Genomic DNA, 18,577 nt, shown 5'->3' with positions numbered 1-18,577 from the left:
TAAAGGCGATTGGAGACACAGCCACGGCCTCAGTCTCCAGGATGTAGTGTGGTGGTCATTTGCTGCTTGTTCTTTCTTCCAGCCAATAAAAGCCTATATCTCGCCTCACGTCTCCAAGAGTTATTGATGGTGTATCATGGTGTAGGGCGAGTTGGGCAGGGAAGAGGGGAAGGGAGGAGAATGGAAAACAAACTCAAAGGGAAAAGCAACCATTGCAATTGTATGTGTTAAGCAGAGTCTCTAAGGGGCACTTGCCAGAGTGACCCAGTCCATCCAAAGATATCCCACTAAGACATGGAGTGCCATTAGAGGACGGTGACAGTCAGTTACCAGGAGTTGCTCCTCTTCAGACTCATTACAGATTGACTAACTGTTACAAACAGACTTCAGCTCACAGCATAGAGGGGACAGACAGCAGAGGGGATTTCTCTGCAAAGTCACACAACTTCAAGTACCACAGAATTAGGAATATTTTTTTAATTAAAGAAAATCCTAATTACGGGTTTCAACACAGCAAATCATGCTTTCATTACTAGGTACACAGGAAGAGATATCCTATAGTTAAGTTTTGTAGCAAGATGGCCACATGATCCAAGATTCTGTTAATTCTCAAAAGAGCATCTAAAACTTGGGAGAGATGCAGACAGATTAAATTCAAATAGGAATGAAATTTTAAGACTGAAATTGAAGACATATTGGAGAAATTGAGGAAAAGCAGTAAACAGGTTAATTTTAAACCCACTGTGTACATGTTAAAAGTCTGTTATTGAGTTTATTCCCTACAGATTTATCCATCCAGGTACTTGGCATGTAATAAGAAATTAAAGTTGAAAATACCCTTTGGAGAAGCAAACAAAAATTCAAGCTTTACCCTATCAGATTCAAGTTGCATAGTTATAAAACTAAAACATGACTCATTCCTCCTGCCTACACTGATCTTTCCATTAGCCTATAACATCGTCCTCCAATCTCCACTGTTCTAAAGATAGATTAACCAAACAAGTCACTTTCAACTCAAATAATTCTTCTTCATTAAGTGCTGTGTCATATGATGTAGGTCACAGTCTAGGACAATGGCATCAGTTGTCACATAACCAGGATCTGACGTACAGCAGCTGTTCTTATGACCATCCACCCCCTGCTCCCATGGCTTCACTTGACCCTGATCAGGGGCTAAGAGATGCTAAACCTTATCCAAGGTTTACCTGCAGGTGAGCAGAGGGAAGCAGTGCCTTATACCTCCATCTACTCTCTGCCACTCAATTCTATGCTGAGCAATATCCTATACACTTTTGAGCCAACTTATTCCAGTACTGCATTGTCCAGAATCGTCCCACCAGAACCCAATACTCATCTTCACTAAACATGACAAAGGCTGACTTGCCACTAAGCCTTCTTGGACACTACAAACTTGCCCAAATTCTTCAGGAATCTGTGGAGCCACATTGAATTTCATGCTCTTATACATTTCAGCATGTCACTATTTTGCCACAAGTATAGTGACCATTACAAACATGGATCATATAATCAACAGCCAAGAGACTCAAATTTCTTGTTATTCTGAGTTAAAACACCTAAGCTGGAGACTGAAATTTTGCAGTATTAAAATTCATCAGGACAATTTCAGAATGGAATTGAATTTGCATCATTTTCTTGCCTTTGATGTTCCTTTGGTAGAAAAGTACAATCCAGATCTTCGCAAGATGAAATAGTATTTTTTCCAGCTCTTCTTTCCTTGCTCTCTACTTTGGAGATGCCCATGAATTTCAGGACACATTCTTGAACTCAGGAACTCCTAAACAATTTGCAAAAAGTACGTACAAATCAAAGGATCAGCTTTTAATCAAGTTTTCTTGCTCATGTAAAACAGAGTAAATTTGGACAGCAAGTTGTGGAAATATTTGTGGTGGAAGTTGTAACATGGAGATGGGGATTTTGACTCCAGTGGCAATCAGGTACACTTAAAACCAAACAGAACCCATCCATTAAGACTTGCTTCTGTATGCAAAAACTGCCAATTGAGGATCTTGTCCAGACCAGTCAACTACAAAAGATACATCAGATTGTGAACTATGTTGAGAGAGATTACTGTGCACGTCTATAAGATAGTTATGTGTCAATGAGTACAAAAGGCCCAAAATCTGATAAAATGCTATTTTGTGAAGTGACCTTCACAAATAAAATTCAATGTTCAACTATACAAAAAACCTGCTGCTTGCCATCCATGCCTCTGCCCCTCCTAACCATTCCTCCAATTCCAGTCACCTCAAATTTTCCGAAGCACATAATTACTCATTCCATAATCTCATTCTTCTTTATTCCAACATTCTCACCATCAGCTTAAGTTAAATTCACTTTTATCTGTGCTTGCTCAAGATTCTTTGAAACTGCTAAACAATCTTTTTTAAAACCTAGTTTTCATTCAAATCAGCCCACCCCAGCAACTCAAGTCAAGTAGGTTTAAAAACTTACTGTTCCCAGTTTAGTATTGTTTGCAATTCCTTACCTGTGTCAACTGTGAATAGCTTAAAGTATCTGTTTCATTGCAACTAGACACCATGTTTTCTGGGAAAAACTAGGAGAGAAAATAAAACACATTTGAACAAATTCTTGCATGGGGTTCTGTACTTTCCAACAGCTTTTTGACCACATTATTCTTATTCAACATACCTTAGTCCAGCTAGAGTTCAGGACATCTTGCATTTATTTTAAATATGTACTAAAATCCCATTTGCTGAACTTGAAAAAGTTAACATATGAAACCTCTGGCATTTCAAAATCGTTACCAACTTCAAAAATCTGGCTCAATGTACAAAAACCAATTCTTTCTGGTCAGCAAAACTTGGTTTAAACTTAGATTTAACCTTTAGAACTTTGACTTGGGAACAAAAATAGAAAAGCTATGCTGTTATATGCACAATTATTTAAGTGCTTGTGCACTTCCCCACTTTTAGTTAAAACAGCAAGTGCACCAATTTTCCAGGTTTATAATCTGCATGGATAATTTTCTGCTATTTCCCATAAAATCTCAAGCCCTCAAAAAAAATGCAGTTTTTTTTTACCAATATTCCATTGGGGGGGGGGGGGGGGTGGAGTGGAGTTTCAAGATGGCGACGTAAGCATCTGCCTTTTAGGCGCTCTTCATTTTATCAACTATAATCACCCTTTAATCAAATCTTTTCGAACTTAATCATATGAGTTGCTACTTCTGATTAACTTTTTTTCCTAAAATAATATTTGATCTAATCTTGTCAAACTTAGAATGGCTACAAGCAAGAAATCGTCTAAGGATCCTTTATCTATCGACGTAATTGCTACCCTTCTGGATACTAAACTTGTGAGTTTGGAAGGCAGGTTAGAAGGTAAATTGGAAAGTAAACTGTCAAGTTTGGAAAAAAGGCTTACCACGAAAATATCTGAACTTGAAGCAGTTGTTAGATCGCTTGAAACTAAGTTTCAATCGCAGGCATCAGATATTCAGCGGCATGAAGATAAGATTACGACTCTTGAACAATCAATTTGTGAAAAAGCACGTACAATTGAAGCGTTGGAGAAGATAGAGTCGACTGCTAAAACTATGGATCAGTGTAAGTTTAAAATTACTGATTTCGAAAACCGATCTCGCAGACAGAATTTGCGTATCATCGGATTTCCCGAAAAAGTTGAGTCCGGTGATTAAACTGAATTTTTCTCTAAATTACTGTGGGAAATTTTCAGTGATGAAGGTTTGCAAGCTAAACCTGTTATCGATCGTGCTCATAGAGTTGCGAGGTTTTCGTCTACGACTGGTAAACCACGAGCGGTGATTGTTCGCCTTCATTATCCTCGTGAGAAAGAGCTTCTAATTCGATTAGCCCATAAAAAAGGTATGATTTCTCACAAGGATAACACATTTCGAATTGTTGAGGATTATTCATACGAGGTATTGAGAGCCAGAATCGCTTTTAAACCAGTGATGGCAGAGATTCACTTGATTGGACTTAAAACAAGCTCTAATGTATCCAGCGAAGCTTAGAATTGCGCTGAACGACAACAGTCAACGATTTTTCAACACTCCGGAAGAAGCGAAGAAATTTGTTGAAGAATATCGATCTTCTAGTGCAACTTGAACTATGTGTTACATTGAAGGTTTTTCGGAGAGAGGATGCCATCTCATTTTAAGTTTTAACCTATGAAGCTGGGTTACAACTTCTTATCCTGATCTACGGGTCTGGTTTTTTTTTTACTACTATTATCATTGTTTATAGATGCTGTTTTAATTTTTATAATATCCTTTTTTATACACGTCTGTATTTTGTAATAATGAATTTCTTTCAAAATGTCGTTTCTTCTTCCCATAAGTCTTTGCTTTTGAAACGTCATCTTTCTTGTATTTGAATATGGAATTTTTTTTTAAAGGTATATTACACTTTCAAATTTTAATGTTCATACTTTTTTTTAATTAATGATTGTTTGTTTTACTATATTAGTTTTTTTTAATCTGACTGATTTTCTTTTTGCAACCCTATATCTTAATCTGGGTGTTATATAGTTTTTTTAAAATCTTTTTATGGAGCTGCCATCTTGAAATGGGGGTAATATTAGTGTTAGTTTATGCGCCTGCCGCTTGGCTTTCTTTCGAAGGGTGGGGGGAGGGGGAGGGATCTTTTTTCATGCTTTTGCTTTTTATTTTTTTGCTTTTAGTTTATGGGCCGACTTTAAATTATTAATATTGTTGAGGTGTCATGATCTCCGGTTGCTCCTGAATCAATTTTCCTTCTTCCTGAATTATGGGTTATGTGTCTTTTTAACCTTTTATGATACACACAACTAATATTGGTATGATGGATAAATCTATTAACTTTATCTCTTGGAATACTAATGGTTTAAATCATCCAATTAAACGTAAAAAAAATATTTAAAGTATTCCATAGATTGAACGCTAGTATTATTTTTGCACAGGAGACCCATATTAGGAGGGAGGATAATCAACGTTTTTTTAGGTTCTGGAAGGGTCAACAATTTCACTCGAATTGTACCGCTAAAATTAGGGGTGTGTCTATTTTTATAGACCCCTCAATTTCGTTTACACATGAAATTATTTCTGATCCACAGCAGATTTTTGTTGATAACTGGTTCACTTTTTAAATCGAAAAGTGGTTCTAGTTAATATTTATGCTCCAAATTTTGACTGCCCTGAATTTTTTAAACGTTTATTTACTTCCCTTCCTAATTTGAATGAATATATGTTGATAATGGGTGGAGACTTTAATTGTTGTTTGAATCCTTCGATGGATAGATCTAAACCTATTCGAACTCTTCCGAATAGATCAGCTTTACTTATTAATTCTTTTATGGTCGATTTGGGAATTACTGAAATATGGCGGTTTCTGAACCCTAAAGATAAAGGATTTTCATTTTTTTCACATGTATATCGTAGTTATTCTAGAATTGATTATTTCCTTATTGATCATCGTTTATTAACAGATGTTACTGATTGTAAATATGATTCTATTGCTATTTCGGATCATGCACCTTTGAAGTCATCTATCAAGATCTCGGACTCTTCCATTAATACTAGATCTTGGAGACTTAACGCTACTTTGCTTCAAGATCCAGAATTTATTACCTTCATAAAACAACAAATTGACTTATTTTTTTCAACAAGCTATACCGAAGAGATTGACAGAGGAATACTTTGGGACTCTTTCAAGGCTTTTATCTGTGGACAAATTATCTCATATTCCGTTGGTAAAAGAAAACAAAGATATTTAGATATAGCTTTATTGGTGGATAAAATTAAAGAAATTGATAAGATTTATTCCGTTACTCCTACCAAAGAACTTTATAAGAAGAGAGTTGAGCTTCAAATGGAACATAGCTTATTATTATCTTCTTCAATTGAGAATCAATTAATTAAGACCAGGGCTCAATTTTATATTCATAGTGATCGAACTGGTAAATTGTTAGCTAATCAATTAAAAGCTATTTCAACTAAGCGACAAATTATTAAAATTCATAAACAAGACGGTAATTTAACTACTGATCATAAAGAAATCAATAACACTTTAAGATTTTTATAAATCTTTATATCAATCAGAATTTGATGGTGACCTGTCCATGATGGATAATTTTTTTAACAATTTGAATATTCCTAAACTGATAGATGAAGATCGTAGCTTGCTTGATGCTCCTATCTCTATGGCCGAAATAAGAGGCTATCTCATCAATGAATTCAGGGAAAGCTCCTGTTCCTGATGGTTTTATTGTAGAATTTTTTAAAACTTTTTCTTCGTTGCTTTCTCCTTGGCTATGTGAAATCTTTAATGATGCGTTTGTTAAGAGATTACCTCAATCTTTTTATGAAGCTACTATCTCTCTAATTCTTAAAAAAGATAAAGATCCTACTTTGTGTGCATCTTATCGCACTATATCATTATTAAATGTAGACTCTGATTCTTACAAAAATTTTAGCCATTAGATTAGAAAAGGTACTATCACAGATTATTTCAGAAGATCAAACTGGTTTTATTAGGAATCGGTATTCCTTTTTTATTAGAAAATTGATTAATATAATTTATACTTCATCACCCACAACACCAGAATGTGTTATCTCATTAGATGCTGAAAAAGCTTTTGATAAGAGTTGAATGGACATACTTATTTAATGCATTGAGAAACTTTAATTTTAGTCCTAATTTTATATCATGGATTAAATTAATATATCATAAACCTGTTGCTTCTGTTCTTACAAATAATTATAGATCCTTTTTTTCAATTATCTCGTGGTACGAGACAAGGTTGTCCTTTAAGTCCTTTATTATTTAATACTGCATTAGAACCTTTAGCCATTGCTATTCGTGAATCTCCTAATATTTTTGGTATCACCCGTAATGAGAAGTTATACAAATTATCACTTTATGCTGATGACTTGCTGTTATACATTTCTGATCCCAATAGGTCTATTCCCGCTATTTTATCCTTGTTGGCACAATTTGGTAGTTTTTCTGGTTATAAATTAAACTTAGATAAGAGTGAATTATTCCCCTTAAACGCGCAAACCTTATTGAATGACAGGATACCATTTAAAGTTGTTACTGATAACTTTATCTATTTAGGTATAAAAATCACCAAGAAATATAAAGATTTATTTAGACTGAATTTTTTACCTATGCTTCATCAAATTCAACAATTTACTACAAGATGGTCTCCCTTATTCTCATCATTAGTTGGTCGGACTAATGCTATTAAAATGATGATTTTACCGAAATTTTTATATTTATTTCAAGCCTTACCAATTTTTATTCCTAAATCTTTTTTTGACAACATTGATTCAAAAATTTCCTCATTTGTGTGGCAAAATAAAAACCCCAGGTTAAGCAAAAGGCAATTACAAAAATCTAAAAAAGATGGTGGTTTAGCTTTACCTAACTTTAGATTTTACTATTGGGCGAATAATATTCGTAACCTAACGTATTGGAAACTAGATTTGGACTCACCATTGTGTCCACAGTGGGTAAATTTGAAATGTAGTGAGGTAAAGGGATATTCGATATTCTCTGTTCTTGGCTCTTTTCTTCCTGCTGATTTAGTTAAATTCAATAAACAGATATCTAATCCTGTTATCAAAAATACACTATGAATTTGGTTCCAATTTCGTAAGTTTTTTTACTCTGAAAAACTTTGTTCTTGATAGCCCTATTTTACTTAATTTTTTTTTTCAAACCTTCATTGACAGATCAAGCTTTTAGCATATGGAAAAGGAAAGGTATAAAATGTTTGTGATCTTTTTTTTTTGAAGGTACTTTGATGTCTTTTGACCAACTTTCTAACAAATTTAAATTACCTAAATCTAATTTTTTTAGATACTTACAAATTAGAAATTTCTTACATAAAGTTCTTCCATCTTTTCCCAATTCAACTCCATTGGATTTTTCAGATTTGATTTTCACCTTTAATCCTTGTCAGAAGGGATTAGTAGCTTTTATTTATAACATGTTTATGAAGATACAACCAGAAATATCAGACAAAATTAAACAAGAATGGGAAAAAGAACTTCGATACAATATATCAACAGATAAATGGGAAAAAATTTTGCAAATGGTTAATTCCTCTTCTATATGTGCTAAACATGCTTTAATACAATTTAAAATTGTATATAGAGCTTATATGTCTAAAGATAAGCTTGCTCGATTCTATTCTCATATTAACCCTCAATGTGACAGATGTCACTTAGAAGTGGCTTCATTGACCCACATGTTTTGGCCATGTCCCACTTTACATAACTATTGGAAGGACATATTTGGTGCCATTTCCTCAATCTGGAATATCGATTTACAACCTCATTTTATTACTGCAATTTTCGGTATACCAAATGAGGATGGTAATCAGTTTTCCCCTCCAATCAGACGAATGATTGCTTTTGTAACATTAATTGCCAGAAGGTCTATATTACAAAAATGGAAAGTAAATCCTCCTACCACATCTCAATGGTTTTCTCAAACTATTTCTTATCGGAGTTTGAAAAAAATTAGAAGCACTATTTTTGACTCATCAATTAAATTTGAAGAAACCTGGGGACCATTCATTCGACATTTTCATATGAATTAATTTGGCCTTTTTCAGACCCTCTCTCTGCTTATTCTTGTTCAGGTATGGAGTTCCGGAGTTTTTTCTTGACACTATCACATACTTATAAACTGTTATTATTGCCCATGTTAGTTTAGTTCAGTGTTTTTTTCAATATATATTTTCTTTTATATGTTTTCAATTTTTTCTTCTTTTCTTTTGATGATTATTTTTGTTTTTTTTATATATTTATATAGACTTGATTGATTAATGTACTTCTTGTTTGTTGATGTTTAATAGGATATTATTATCCTACTACTAATGTAATTTCAAGTCTATTGAATTTATAACCTATTCATTATTATGTTATGTTTTTTCTTATATATATATGAAACTTAATAAAAAGATAGAAAAAGAAAGAATATTCCATTAAAGGTAAATAACCTTTACACAGCACTTCAAATGTGCACAAAAACAAACAAGAATGGTTATAAAATTAGACACTCAGATAATACATTTCCCTCAAAGTGTTATTATTCTCATTTTATACAATATTGATAATAAAACAATCAACTATTATAGATTCAAATAGCTGATCTCACTTACCATTGGATTTCTAAAGTATTCATATTTGGCATTACTTTTTTTGAAGTATAATCTACAGTCTGTATCCATCGACCAACTTGATTGTACCTGCATCACTGATTCATGATCTTCTACGATTCTTTCTATACAGATAAAAAAATTCCAGAGAATAATACCCTTCCGTCTTTCTTTTTAAGAGTAGCCTATTAGAAGAGTGGTCACACAGCTAATAGAACGAGGTTGATCTTACTAGCATCTCAAGATTGAATACTGCACTAAAAGTTAGTGGTTATTGCAAACCTTAATTATGATTTAAGGGGTGATAAAATTGATTCCAACTACAATGGTTACTCAATTTACTTTCCTATTAAGAATGTGCAAGTGGAAATTCTACAAGCTTCACTTTCCACTCCTTGAAGTTTATGAATCTTTTGAAGTATATCATTGCATTTAAGTTTCTTTGGTATTTTTGGTAAGATACGAAGAGACCCTGGCACACAAATAGGATTTATTACTTTTGCCTAGCCTTATTTTTAATATAGCAGTTCCAAGGTGTTTGCACTTTGATGCAAAATTCTTCGCAGAACATGAAGGTTAAGGAGACATGGCATGTCACCCAAAACTAAAACATCTGCAGATGTACTGAACAGTTGCAACATGGTCTGGTATGGCAACTTGAATGTTTAGTAGGGCAAGCTGTAGAAGGTAGTGAACTCTGGCCAATACACCCTTCCACACCTGCAAAAATCTACGAGATGTTTTCTCAAGAGAAATCTCCCCAAAATCCAGGTCATGCCATCTTCTTGCTATTAACAATGGGCAGGAGGAACAAGGCCAAAAATCTCACACTACTAATATCAAGAAGTGTTACTTCCCTTGTACTTGATTCTCAAACCTGCACAACCCTAATCACTACCTCAGTACATCAACACCATGGTCAACTTGCACCAAAAGGATGTAGCTCCAAATGCATTCTTCCCAAATAGAAAAGTAGCAGTTATTCATGATTTTCTTAAACTGCTCATCTAATGTGCCTTGATGCTGCTGCAAGTTTTACAGACCACAAGACTAGGTAGCAACCATTCCCAATTGTTCCCACAAAGCTGCATCCTCAGCCTTTTACTCCACTCCCAATACATTCACGACTGGGCAGATTCTCAAACTTTCTCTACAATTTGTAGTGACATAGTACACCGAATTTCAAATCACAAGACAGTACAGGAAGGAGATAAAGTGCCAAATGGCACAGTGTCATGGTAACAACCCTTCTCTGTGCACACTCTTCCATTTACATCAGTGGTGCTGATACCAAATGTGTTGAAAGTTCCTCAGACTGAACATCACCAATATCCTTTTGCGCCACAGAAACTATGGCCAACACACCCATTTCCTCAAGCTAAAAATAATTGATATGTCTCCTGATCCTCAATTTGTAAACCATAGAAAACACCCTATCCAGATGTTCAGCAACTGCTCTGCCCATGACTACAAGGGAACTGAAGAACATCACAAAACAGGCCACGCTTCTCACTGCCTCAGTAAAACAGCCAGCATAATCAAAGTTGCTGCACATCCCAGACATTCTCTTCTCCTCCCACCCCCCCCCCCCCCGGCAGAAGATACTAAAGTCTGAAAGCATACTGTAAGGCTCAAGAACAACTTCTATCCTGCTGTTGCAAGACTATTGAACAACTTTAATATTCCAAGATGGAATTGACCTCAATCTACATTATGGCCTTGTATCTTATTGACTGCCTGTAATGCATTCTGTAACCAACACTTTGTATTCTGTTATTGTTTTACCTCTACTTCAATGCACTATTGTAATGAAATGATCCATATTGATGGCATCACAACAGTTTTCACCGTACCTCTGCACACACTAATAAACACGTTTTCCAGTATAACTATTCCTTGCATCCACTTTCCTCTGAAAGAAATTTCATACCTGCTATTTGCTTCACATCCCCAGTTTTGATTTTAAACTTACTAATGCAAAAGTCACTGTTTTTGGCAAGATAGAGGGGTAGGAAAAGTAACAAGGAGACTTTTGTACAAGATCTGGGACATCAAATTCTGTGCAAAAGATTCTATCAAATGAAGTTGATATTAACCAGTTAATGAGGTTGTTTTGGCAATGAAATTAGATATTGGAAAGCTCAGTGTAGAGATGCCAAACCTTTAATATTGAAAGCACATAGCAATTGAAGCTGAATTCAGACCCCCAATAGAAATCAAGAGTGTAGAATCTGTGGAAGTAGCATTTTGCAATAAACAAGAGACAGAGAATAAAGGGGAAGTGAAGTCAGGGATTACGAGCATTATGGATTAGCCACAAGCGGTGGCATTGCAATAAACAAGAGACAGAGAATAAAGGGGAAGTGAAGTCAGGGATTACGAGCATTATGGATTAGCCACAAGCGGTGGCATTGCTGTGAAAATAATTCTGGTTCATCAATAAACTCACCTGTTGTGCATTTAATTTTTCAGTAGTATTTGAATAATCTTGTGTATATTAATTCAAGCATTGCTTAATTGAGTTATGTGTACAAATACATGAATTGCGTATGTCAACATTTACTCAAGAATGGAGAGTGCGTGGAATGGGCTGCCGGCAAAGGTGCTGGAGGTGGATACAATAGGGTCTTTTAAGAGACTTTTGGATAGGTACATGGAGCTTAGAAACAGAGGGCTATGGGTAAGCCTAGTAATTTCTAGGCCAGGGACATGTTCAGCACAACCTTGTGGGCTGAAGGACCTGCATTGTGCTGTAGGTTTTTTTTAAATGTTCTAACATGTTACTATGTGATACATGTACACCTTAGTAAACACCAAGTTAGATCTGCACTTCAGACTCCCTTAGATAAATTTAATGTTTAAGTTACAAAAAAAAAACCAGAAAGTTTCCCGGAATTATTTTAAGTTTCCAGCAGCCTCAGAGCTCTGTTAATTTAAAAGCAGAATGACGAAGATATCCTCCAATACCTCATACCATAATCAAAATTACCTTCACTTAGTTACCATGTTTGAACAAGTTTGGAATTTATTTTACCTGCTTAAATATATGCAAATTTGCTCTGTTACGAGCTGTTAAAGAGCCAATAAATTTGGATGTATAAACGACGTCCTCACCTTTATCAAAACCAAAAGCTAATCTTAACCACCCCCCCCCCCCCAAGACGACCACAAAACCCAAACTTTCCAACAAGCTACTCAGCAAGTGGCCATTGTCTGAACCACCTGGAGAGGCTCCAGTACCATGAACAGAGTAAGAGGTGGCTTTTAAAGTGAGGCATGAACAAATTCTTATGCAAGGAAGAATCTGTTTTCACAATGTTTCAAGTACTTTTAACAATCTCGTTCAACAGTACATGCAAACCCGTGGACTGTGCTAAACCAACCAGATGATTCTCAGTTACTCAACCTAGAATTGACCTTGGATGGAATTCACATGCTCAGCCTTTCTCATCTCCATTTTCCATTTATCCCATCTGTGTAAATGCCAGGAAGTCAGGTCATTCTAAAGAGGAATGGCCTGAAAACTAATCCTTGTAGGCTCAATTAATAATCTGCTTCTCCACAGAGCGGTGAACTGACAATGCTCGACAATAAATGATCATTTATGTTAGATCTTAAAAGGCCTAAGGTATAATAGCAGCTATTTGAAAAGAGGAGAAGTAGTCAGCTAGTACAGGAATTGTCCATTCCAACTCTCAAGGGATCATTTCATTTTCCTGCTCTTTTGCCTGAAAAGCCCTTCAGGTTTGTCACTTCTGTTCAAATTTGAATTTGTATATCCACTCTCCAATAGTTCATTAGATCTTAAAGTGCTATCATTCATGCTTCCATTTGTGCAACAGCACAACAGGCAACATCCCAATCAAGTTCTTCTAATATTTTGAACTAAATTCTCCTTTTCCTATTCCCAGATAATTAAACAGATTGAAATCAAGCTCAACATTCTCTTTGGAAATACCCAATTCTTTCTCCACATCTTCAGTTCCCTTAGTCTTAAACTACATTTTGAATAAGCTGGTTTGCTGCAGCTTTCATTTATTATTTTGGCACACATGTTCACATGGCAAGGATTTTCCAAAATATTTCAATGTTTACTAGCTGATCTATCCAGGGCCCAACATAGCAATGGAGTTACAAAGGCATAGCAGTGGCCTTCTTTCATTAGTTCAAGATTCATTTTGTCAAAGACAAACAAATTTCTATAGATGTACCATGGAGAGCATTCTAACTGGTTGGGGGGGGGGGGGGGGGCCTGCACAGGATCAAAATAAGCTTGAAGAGTTGTGAAGTTAATCAGTTCCATCATGGGCACTGGTCTATATAGCATTCCAGTACTGATGCCTCAAAGACAGCATCCATCAAGAGGACCCCCATCACTCAGGGCATTCCTCTTCTCATTACTACCATCAGGGATGTACAGGTGCCTGAAGGACACCGATTCAACAAAAGCTTTGCCTCTGCAACCCAATTTCTGAATGGGCATGGAACTCAAACACGACTTCTCTCCCCACCCCCTCAAACTTTTTGCACTACTTGAAGAGCATTGATAATGGTTGGGGTCTTAAAGTCTGCCCAGAAGCCAATGGCAAATCGTTTGCAGAAAAGTTGGCCAGGAACAATCATGGTCACTGATTGCCTACATCAGGACAGTACATGACTATCATCATTCTGCAAAAGGCACCATCCACAAAATGCATTGGTATAAATTGACAAAGCTTCTGTGGCATCATATCCAATGCCAATGGCATCTCCATGTACCCACCATCTGTTTCTTAAAGCAAAATCCCTTTGTGTCATATAAGACTGACAAGTTGACACTTATTCCTTTAACACTGGAATATTCTGGCAAATAGTGCAATGGGAGGACCATATACCACAGCAAATCAGAAAAGGCTCACCACCACATTCAAAGTCGAAGGTGATCAGGGATAGTGAACAACACCCCCATCCTACACACAAATGTCCTTCAACAGTATGATCAAACCCTCACTGGTATATGCAATGTCATTGCTTCAGATTTTGTCAAAGATTAAACCTAATTTTACCAACTTAGATTTGTCCACTTCCCCCTTCCCACAACTACTGTTCAATCTTGTTACCAAATTTAATCCTCTTCCTATTTACACTTCAATCCTAGTGATTAATTATATTGGTTAAGGTTGGGTGGCAAGGATGAAGCGAGTCTGTACTGAAAGTGGTGAAAAGCACTCCTTCTGTCCTCTAGCCTCCATGTCCCATTTGGGCAAGGTGAGCACCTGTAGAAAGATTTGCCAATAATCATGGATTTTAATGAAAAAGGAAATGTACAGTTGTTTGTTCAGTACAATTTTCTTCACTGTCAAATTAATGCGCTAAGTGAAGGGTGCATCAGATTCTTACCAGATGGTACTAGATGTTCAACAACATCTGCACCAATGCAAGGTGAGCACCAATATGACCAAGGGTCGAGTTACCAGGCAGTTGAATAGAGTTCATAAGTTTCCAACTTGGAGATCTAGAGAAGCTCAAGTTAATAAATGAAGCAAGTTTTTCCCCAGGATTGTCCAATACAGACAGCATCTTAAAGAGTTAAGGAAAATGTAGGAAGTTTTCATCTACACAAATTCTTAACAGAAATGTGACTTTATCCCTACAGATGTCACCCTTTCCATTGGTTTGTTTGAAGGCAGTTTTTGAAGTTATTCCATATATTTGACTTTTAATCAATTCAGATGCTCCCTCTTACTACTATGAAAAGAGAATAGAAAACTGCCAGTTTTTTTTGGGGGGGGTGGAAAGAAGAGGAGGAAACCCTGTTCTATTTTAAAGCAGTTCTGCTTAGGTAGACACAATAGCACGTGTTGTTACAAGTGAACTGGTGAAGACCCGGGGGGAGGGGGGGATCATTAGATTTTCTGTAAGTTTCTTACACTTATTTGCTCATTTTTAAACTTGATCAACTGACCAAAGGATTAAAAAAAACAATAGATTAACTTCAGGAACACGTCTTCAGATAGGAGTATCTACACAAAAAATGTAGAGTTACTTATCACTGAAAAACCTACAATTCAGCAGCATGGGTCATTTACTGGAGAAATAGTCAGTTACAAGTCCTTATTGGTGTTATCAAAATGTTTAAAAATGAGGAAGTTTAAACATACAAACCTAATCATTTCTTAGACAGATTGCCAGCTATATCCCACCTGATTGTCGACAAAATCCAGAGGTTGCAAAATGTCTAATAGTATTATAAACCTTAATTTGAAATATCACTAATGACTAACTACATGAAAATCATGTCAGAGTAGTTGCCACCAGCAAAAAGGATAAAGTTGTTCAGAATCCAGAATATGGCTTTGTACTTAGTTGGACAATGACCACCAAAAATAGCTTCACGTTCATGAAGATCTTCAAGCATAGCTTATACAAATATTTCCATATTAAATTCCAAGCACTACAAACCATATGTCTTAAAGTTGAATGAGAAAGTTGCTGTTCCCATCTAAATTACACTTGAGGGTTCAAACTAGTGAAGGGTGGGGCACAGAGCTGATGAAAAAATGATAATATTGCAGTCGATGAGTGCAAACATGGTCATAAAGATAATACAATGAGAGGAATGTTTAAACTAAATTTCTTTCTATGCAAGAGGGTTGACTGAGAAGGCAGATGAATTCTGGATTGGCCAAGAACTGGGATATCATAACAAAAACAAACTGTGACCAAGAACAAGCTTAGCAGCTAAAATGTTCTGAGATAGAGGCGCTGCTAAGGTCAGATGCCTTCATGAAAGAGGACAAGCTATTAGAGGATTTTCTTGGGGATTTATCACCCAATGAGGCCATATGGGTAGAATTAAAATAAGGGAGGTCACAAATGGGTTTGTGTTGTGGCCAACCACCCCATTCCCCCCACCCCCAATAGTCAGAGATGTGGTGATCACAGCTGGTTTTAAACATTATAGGGGAGTATAGGTCAGTGGACCCCAACCTGGCATTCACAGCCTGCCTTGGTTAATGCAGAGGTCCATGGCATAAAAATGATTGGGGACCCCTGAATTTGGGGGGGGGGGGGGGGGGGGGTTGGAATGAGAGAGAAAGCTGTTAACTTCCCTGATATTAAATGGGCCAACCATAGTGAAAGAGACACGTTCCAAGTAGAACGTGTGATATGCTTCCTTGATCAACATAGAGGAAAAGTTCTGGAGAGTACACACTGGAACTCCTCCTCAGGAATGAGTTAGAAGTGGCAGAAGTATCTGTCAGCAAACAGTTTGGGTTCATTGACTAAGTTTTGACATATAGTATGGTGAAAAGAATTCATAGTTTAAGGTCTGAATTGCAGCAGAGCAAATCTGAGCCATCAAGAGACTGAATGGAACCTCAACATGGTTGATTGACAGATTGTTTGCAGGGAAATGAACATTTGCCAAGTAGTAGACAAAGGGGATTCTGTAGCACCAACCTTTGGAGACGGTTTGATTTGGGATAGCCTGTTTTCGGAGAGAAGTGGTATCTGAAATCTTATTGTTCAAGAGGGTAAATGAGTAAGGTAGTGGATTTCTCTAAACTTTAGCCTGTCATGAGCAGCCTTGCTGATCAGGAAGTTTAGAATGCATGGGATCCAGGAGAGATGGTGGAATAGTTTCATAGATGGTTTAATACAGGAAGCAGTGATGGTTTTGGGGAGTTTCTCAATCGGAAACCCTGCATTTAGTAGTGTGCCACATATCTGTGCTGGGACCTTTCATTTGTAATTTGGATAATAATCTACAGGATGTGATGAGGAAGCTTTGATGATACAAAAATAGGTGCATTACATTGCAAAGTTATGAGGGGATCTTGATCAACTAGGTGTAAGCTGAGAATCTGCAAAGTGTCCGATACTGTATTTTAGGAAATTAAACAAGGCAAGACTTGTACAGTGAATAGTAGAACCCTGGTGAGCATTGGTAGAAGTGGGAACGAGAAGCACAAGTGCATAGCTCACGGAAAACAGCACCACAGGCTGACAAACTGCACTTCAGAGCACAGTATTTAGGAACTGGAAGGATATGATGCAATTATTTGATACTGGTGTGATTGTACCTGGAGTGTTGTGTACAGTTTTGATTAGTTATAGGAAGGACATTTAACCAGATAAGGCATTTAATAAGATGCCCCAAGCAAAGCTTATTGAGAAAGTGAGGCGGCATAGGATCCAAGGGGACATTGCTTGTGGATCCAGAACTGGCTTGCCCACCGAAAGCAAAGAGTGGTTGTAGATGAGTCATATTCTGCATGGAAGTCTGTGAGCAGTGGTGTGCCTCAGGGATCTGTTCTGGGACCCATACTCTTCGTGAATTTTATAAATGACCTGTAAGAGGAAGTGGAGGGATGGGTTAGTAAATTTGCTGATGACAAAGATTGGAGGTGTTGTGGATAGTGTGGAGGGCTGTCAGAGGTTACAGCAGGACATTGATAGGATGCAAAACTGGGCTGAGAAGTGGCAGATGGAGTTCAAACCAGATACCTGTGAGGTGGTTCATTTTGATAGGGCAAATATGATGACAGAATACAGTATTAATGGTAAGACTCTTGGCAGTGTGGAGGATCAGAGGGATCGTGGGGTCCAGATCCATAAGACACAAAGCTGCTGCACAGGTTGACTTTGTGGTTAAGAAGGCATACAGCGCATTGGCCTTCATCAACCGTGGGATTGAGTTTAAGAACCAAGAGGTAATGTTGCAGCTATATAGGACCCTGGTCAGACCCCACTTGGAGTACTGTGCTCAGTTCTGGTCACCTCACTACAGGAAGGACATGGAAACCTTAGAAAAGGTGCAGAGAAGATTTACAAGGATGTTGCCTGGATTGGGGAGCAAGCCTTATGAGAATAGGTTGAGTGAACTCTGCCTTTTCTCCTTTGAGTGATGGAGGATTAAAGGTGACCTGACAGAGGTGTACAAGCTAATGAGAGGCATTAATCATGTGGCTGAAATGGCTAGCTCAAGAGGACAGTTTTAAGAGTACTTGGAAGTAGGTACAGAGATGTCAGAGGCAAGTTATTTTTTTTAAAAAAAGTAAAGAGTGGTGAGTGTATGGAATGGGCTGCCAGCAGCAGAGGTGGAGGCAGGTGATAGGTTCTTTTAAAAGACTCCTGGATAGGTACATGGAGCTTAGAAAAATAGAGGGCTTTGGGTAAACTAAGGTAGTTCTAAGGTAAGGACATAGGTCAGCAGAGCTTTGTGTTGTGCTATAGGTTTTCTATGTTTCTAGAAAGTGCAGAGAATATTCACCAGGATGCTGTTTGGGGTTGGAGGCCCAAATTACAAGTTGCATAGACTAGGGCTTTATTTCCTGGAATGTAGAAGATTGAAGGGTGCCCTGAGATATGTATAGGACCATGACGGGCAGAGATAGGGTGAAAGCAGTCTTTCTCCGGGGAGGGGGATGCTAAGACCGGGGCC

General features: G+C 37.0%; 1 protein-coding gene across 3 annotated transcripts in view; it reads right to left on the bottom strand.

Annotated features, from left to right (window-relative positions):
• The window catches only part of LOC132392502 (growth factor receptor-bound protein 14-like), a 130,610-nt gene that overhangs the window by 43,606 nt on the left and 68,427 nt on the right, over nt 1–18,577 (bottom strand). For all 3 annotated transcript variants that reach the window (XM_059966443.1, XM_059966444.1, XM_059966446.1), the window contains 3 exons: nt 9,154–9,275; nt 2,507–2,575; nt 1,658–1,795 (listed from right to left, as the gene is read on the bottom strand). In XM_059966443.1, coding sequence (XP_059822426.1) covers nt 1,658–1,795; nt 2,507–2,575; nt 9,154–9,275 — 329 coding nt within the window. The remainder of the gene's footprint in view (nt 1–1,657; nt 1,796–2,506; nt 2,576–9,153; nt 9,276–18,577) is intronic.

Source organism: Hypanus sabinus, chromosome 4 (assembly GCF_030144855.1).
Source record: "Hypanus sabinus isolate sHypSab1 chromosome 4, sHypSab1.hap1, whole genome shotgun sequence".
Lineage (NCBI taxonomy): Eukaryota > Metazoa > Chordata > Chondrichthyes > Myliobatiformes > Dasyatidae > Hypanus > Hypanus sabinus.
The sequence above is the reverse complement of the archived record's forward strand: the minus strand, read 5'-3'. Positions and strand labels throughout refer to the sequence as shown.